The 6,000-nt window shown below is 39.3% G+C and overlaps 1 protein-coding gene across 1 annotated transcript in view; it reads left to right on the top strand.

The window, feature by feature from the left end:
• Positions 1-6,000, top strand: part of CCND2 (cyclin D2) — a 37,343-nt gene that overhangs the window by 5,382 nt on the left and 25,961 nt on the right. The window contains exon 2 of the mRNA XM_044679951.1: positions 967-1,182. Within this exon, the coding sequence (XP_044535886.1) occupies positions 967-1,182 (216 nt within the window). The remainder of the gene's footprint in view (positions 1-966; positions 1,183-6,000) is intronic.

Here is a 6,000-nt window from a genome sequence, read left to right as displayed (position 1 = left end):
GCTCCGCGCGGAGATTTGGGTGGGGTAGAAAGAAGAAAAGGGGGTTCAGAACGCCCCCTAAAAAGGAAGAGAGCTGCCGACCCCCATTTGCTCTGTAGAGCAGCCCCATTCTTCTACCCCACCCCCAACTACCTTCCCTAACTCTCATCCTTATGGGGCCCAGCGGGACATAGCGGTCACTTGCTCGTTCCCATTGACTCTGAGAGAGTTGGACCTCTGTAATAAAACATTCTAAAGAGTCAGAGAAAAGGGGTCCTGACACCTCCAACATACGTATTTGGAAAGCGGGAACCCTTCGCGGGGTTTTCATGCTCAAAGGGCTTCTCTAGCATTGTTCCTCGATTTTTAGTAAATTTTTGAAGTAGCCACGGCAACTTCTCCAGCTCTGGGTGCCGAGGAGCCTGCGACATCTCTTCCTCTCCTCCCTCCCTTCGTCTTTTCTCCACCTCTCCCCGCTTCCACCCCCCACCCCCACCCCGCCTGCAACTCCTGGATCTTCGAACCACCCCCTCCCCACCCCCACCCCCCCTGGGCTTTTTTTCAATTATCGGGAACGATTGAGCGAGGTTCGAATGTATCCAAGCACTGCCCATCCAGTCGCCTGACTTAATTTTGATTTTATTTTTTTAATGTGAAGAAATTTTTTTAAAAAGAGCGAGAAAAAAACTAAACTAAAAAAGTATATAGCAAGAAAAAATGGGATGAACAGGCTCCTGCTTATTATTCCTTTGACTTTCTACTTTGTATTTTATTTATTTATTTGCATGGAGCCGGGTTGTCAGATACCTGGTCAGCTGTCTGTAACTTCCTCTACCTCTAATCTTATCACTCCATCACATCCGCTGTCCTCCCCACCCCCTAAAATGAAATCGTTTGAGTTGGTTAACTGTATTCCGGTTCTCCCTCTTTCTTTCTCTTTATCTCCAATGCTCTCTCTTTTTTTTTTTTCCTCCTTCCCCTTTGTAGGTCTGTGAAGAGCAGAAATGCGAAGAGGAGGTCTTCCCTTTAGCCATGAATTACCTGGACCGTTTCTTAGCTGGGGTGCCCACTCCCAAGTGCCGGCTGCAGCTTCTGGGTGCCGTCTGCATGTTCCTGGCCTCGAAGCTGAAGGAAACAATCCCCCTCACGGCCGAGAAACTGTGCATATATACCGATAATTCCGTCAAACCCCAGGAGCTGCTGGTAATGCCTCCTCCTCCCTCCGATCCCCTTCTCTTCTGCCTTAGCCCTCTCTCCTCACAGCATCCCTTCTGCTGTTCACTTTCCCTCTCTTGGGGGATTTCTCCGTCAAGATAAGAAGGGATGCGTTGGTGCTGCTTACATTTATACTGCATGTTGCTAAGAGTTGGTGAGAAAGAGGGATGATGACAGGAGTGATCATGAAGAGATGTAAATGGAATTCTTGGATGCTGAGGAAATCATCCAGTTTTCCAGATGATGAGACTAGCTGACTGGTAGAGCCTGGCTTGATTTTAGATTTAGAGAGGGTGGAGCTCTCTGAGGCTATTTCATCCATCCCACCTCCTCATTTTACAGTTCAGGAAACTGAGGCACACAGAGATGGAGTCACTTGTCTGGGATCATTGCGGTAGGGAGCAACCTGAGAGCTGGGACCATGTTTCGTATTATCCTGTATTCCAGTGATATCTTTAGGCATTGTAGACATTCAGGTGTTGCATTTGGTTTTTAGCATCCCTGAAATGTTAGATTTTTTAGGGCAAGAAATTTTTTGCTCCAAGTTAGGAAGAAAAGGAGTGAGAGTGTTACGGGGTTACACAAGTCCACTGATTCTGGTTTCATTCCTGCCATGGAACTTTTAAATTTATTATTAACTATTAAATACCCCCCCCCAACAGAACTGAAAATTTTTTCTCTCTTTCATATAAACTTTTTAATACTTTTTCAACAAAGTTTTTAATACTTTTTATATAAATTTTTAGATACTTTTTCATACAAACTTAAAAAAAAGTTAAAAAAAACCCTTACTTTCTGCCTTAGAATCAATGCTGTGTATTGATTCTAAGGCAGAAGAGAAGTAAAGGCTAGGCAATGGGGGTTAAGTGACTTGCCCAGGGTCACACAGCTAGGAAGTGTCTGAGGCCAGATTTGAACCTACATACAAACTTTTTAATACTTTTAGATATATAAATTTTAAATGCTTTTTGAAACTTAAAAATGTTTTTTCATATGAACACTTAAGTACTTTTTCATATGAACACTTAAGTACTTTTTCATACAAAATTTTAATATTTTTATATACATTTAGATATGTAAATTTTAAATACTTTTTGATACAAGTTTAAAAATGTTTTTCATACACTTAAGTACTTTTTCATACAAGTTTTTTACTACTTTTTACACAAACTTTTTAATGCATTTAGATATGAAAATTTTAAAGACTTTTTGATACAAATTTAAAAATGTTTTTTCATACAAACACTTAAGTACTTTTTCATACAAACTTTTAAATATTTTTTATATAAACTTTTAAATATCCTTTTGTACAAACTTTTTACCTGAAGCTGTCTCTCATACATCAGGAATTGAACTAGATAGTCTCTTGTCTCTTCCAGCTCTTAAATCCTACATGCAGGCCTGTGATCTACAAAGACTGGTTGGGGTTCTCCTAGAGAATTTTCATTAACTGGTAAAGGGGACTTTCCCTACCAGGGCTGTGCCGCCATCTAGTGGCAGACATTCATAAACATAGAGGTGGGAGGAAGGATTTGCCAAGGGGGATATAGACAGCGCAGTGAATGACTTCACCTTTGAAACACTGCCAAATTTCAGCTGCTTCTCTGAGACTGAAGAAAAGTGGTTTCCTCTAGAGAGATATCTCTTTTTTAATTGTGCAAGAAAAAGCTCTTGCACCAATATCCTTTTATAGAACTGGCTGGGGTTTCAACCCAACTTTGTAGGCAGTAAGACCTCAGGATTTCACCAGCTTCCAAAAATAGTTGAAGCTGACTTTAGAGCTTATGGAGGGGAAACTGGAGGGTTTGGGGACGAGGCTATTCTGTGGGTAATGGAATGTGCCTGTATCAATTCATAAGAGCCGGAAGAAAGATGTCAACATCCGTGACAGCTCCATTCATTTCAACACACTAGCAAACTCAGAAGTCATGTGTTCAGTTTAACAAATATTCATAAATCCTATCTTCTGAACAAGACATGAGACCAACATTTTGTAAAATGCCTTGAGGTTCAGTCAGTGGCTCAGGACAAAAGGGAGGATGCTGGGTTCAGGGTAAGAGCTATAGAAGAATATTATGGCCTCTGATCTCGTGGAACGTGGAGTTGAGTAAGAGGCGTTGAAATATATTCACAGATAAATGCAATACCAATTGAACTCTGATATATAAGACATTTTTCAGAGTCCCCTAAAAATCTAAATTGGAAGCTATGTCTATATAAATTATATTAGTATATATATTAGAAGCTGTGTCTATATCTAATCCATTCCCAAAAGAGATCATTATTCTGTTCTCATATCTGAGGTAGCTAATTTTATTGCTGGAAAAGGAATTTTGGAGATCTTGGAGTCCGAGTCATTTTCTAGATAAAGAAACCAAGGTCCAGAAATATGTGTTGCCACAAGGTTAAAGAGCTAGTTAGTGGAAGAATATTATTACTAAAACTTAATTTTCCAGATTAAGAAGTTAGTTAGGATAACATTTTGTACAGACTGCAAACTGACCAAGAAAAAGAGATTCCGATTTTTTAGAACAAATGTGAGGGTGGTGGTATTGGAAATTATATTTTCCCTCTTTTCCTCTCTTTTGATGATATCCTTGTGATACCTTTTTCCCCTTCAGCTGATGTATCTTTTTAAATCTGTTTTCATTTTGGATAACATTTTCTGAAGATTTTGGTGAGGGCTGAAATGTAAGAGAACTGATGGTGTGAGAATTAGAAAAACTAAGGTTTGCATGCTCAGCCCTTAGACTGAGCAAGAAAGGCAGCCTTATCAAAGCTGAAGGGAGAGCTAACATTGAGGATCAGAGCGAGGATATGAAAAAAATCTTAGGCTAGAATGGAGTCAAATCTTAAACTTTTTAAAGTTAAATAGAAATTCTTACCCTTGAACTTATCTTTAAAAAAAATCAACTGCATAAATACAAAATGGGGAAATTATGGCTAGACAGCAGTTCATTTTTTTTTTAATTGAAGTTATTGTGGACTGCATGTTCAAAATGAATCCTTACTGTGATGTGGCAGCCAAAAAAATTAATGTAATTTTTGGCTGTTTTAAGAGAGGTATGATCTCAAGGAATATTTATTGATTAACAGAAGAAAGTATTTGAGGAGAGCCAGGAGGTGGAAAGGGCCTTCAGATGATGACCTATGAAGATCAGGGGAAGAAACTGGAAATATTTTAGCTTGAAAAGGAGAAGGCTTAGTAGGGACAAGATAGTAGTGACTAAATATATGAAAGGAAGTCATGTGGAAAAGAGAGCAGACTTGTTCATTTTGGCTCTGGATAGCAGAACTAGGAGCAGCAAGTGAGACTTTGGAAGCCAAGTATAGGATGGATGTTGGGCAACACTAAGAATTGGTGCCACCTCAAAATAAAGTGTGCTTTCTTAGTAGGTAGCAGATGCCCCTTCACCAGACCATTTCGAGCAGAGCCTGGAGGACCACTTGGGATATATTGTAGAGGAGATAGCTAATCAAGGATAGGCTAGGCTTTCCTTTTTCTGAGGTCCTTTCCAAGTGAGGTGATGATTTTTTGATCTTCAAATCTAAAAAGATGTGATTGATAATAACAATCTCTGCTGTAGCAAATTCAGGAGAGAAAATGCTGAGGATCTAGAAAGTGTCTCATTTTTCTAAAATCGTCACACAATTTTTACCTGAGAAACATTTTATTTCACTTTACTTTTCACTTTTTTTCTCAACAAAGAGAAACATGGCACTTTTTGGCACAACCTAGGGAGTACAATCAGACTATTGCAAGATGCAGGTTGCCAGGGAGCAGAGTCAAAGAACATTATTTTTCAATCTTCATTTTTCCACGAGGGATGAAATTACTAAACTTCAGGGATACGGACACTAAAAATAAGTTTTTACCATAGAGCCACAGTAACCTTGGCACGATCTCACTGTAGATTTAACCTGGGTGGGCAAACAATAGCTTTGGATTTGGGACAAAGGGAAGAAGTCAAATCTTGGCAAAGAATACCAGGAAAAGGTTCTCCTTGGGTTCATTGAGACTTTACATTTTTTTTAAAAATCATTTCCTTCCATTTTAGAATCAATACCGTTTATTTAAAACCATCAGCAAATATCATCTGTAATGAGGATAAAATTAGAAGAATCAATACTGTTTGTTTATTTAAAACTATCAGCAGGTATCATCTGCAATGGGGATAAGTTAGAAGGATCAATTCTGGGTATTGGTTCCAAGGCAGGAGAGCGGTAGGCAATGGGGATTAAGTGACTTGCCCAGGATCACACAGATAGAAAGTGTCCGAGGCCAGATTTGAAGCCAGAACCTCCTGTTTCCAGGATTGGCTCTTTATTCATTAAGTCACTACCTGCCTTGCAGCTTTAGATTTTTAAAAGAAGTTTAAAAGTCAACAATTTTCACAGAATCAAGAAAGAGTTGATCTTTCCATTTCAATCAAAGAAACAAGGCCATTTACTCCAAGTGGAACCTAGTTGAAGGAAGTACTTGCAAATCTTAAATTGCCAGCTATTGTTAAAAAATACTCTATACTCCCAATGAGTGGTCTACCTGCCTCTGTTTGCAACCCTCAAGTGAAGAAGGAACCCAGTATTTTTGGGAGGCAGCCCATTATTACACTTTGGATGGCTACCGTTGGTGAGAATTTTTTTTTGGTTAAGATCCATTTAGATCTGCCTTTCTGTAATTGCTTCCCATTGTTACCAGTTCTGCCCTATAAGGTCAACCTACACCAGTCTGATCCTTCTTCCACAGGATAATCTTGCGGCTATTTAAAGATAACCACTGTTTCCACTAAGGCTTTTCTAGGCTCT

Source organism: Gracilinanus agilis, chromosome 5 (assembly GCF_016433145.1).
Source record: "Gracilinanus agilis isolate LMUSP501 chromosome 5, AgileGrace, whole genome shotgun sequence".
Taxonomy (NCBI): domain Eukaryota; kingdom Metazoa; phylum Chordata; class Mammalia; order Didelphimorphia; family Didelphidae; genus Gracilinanus; species Gracilinanus agilis.
Note: the sequence above shows the minus strand (reverse complement) of the source record. Positions and strands in the feature narration are given on the sequence as shown.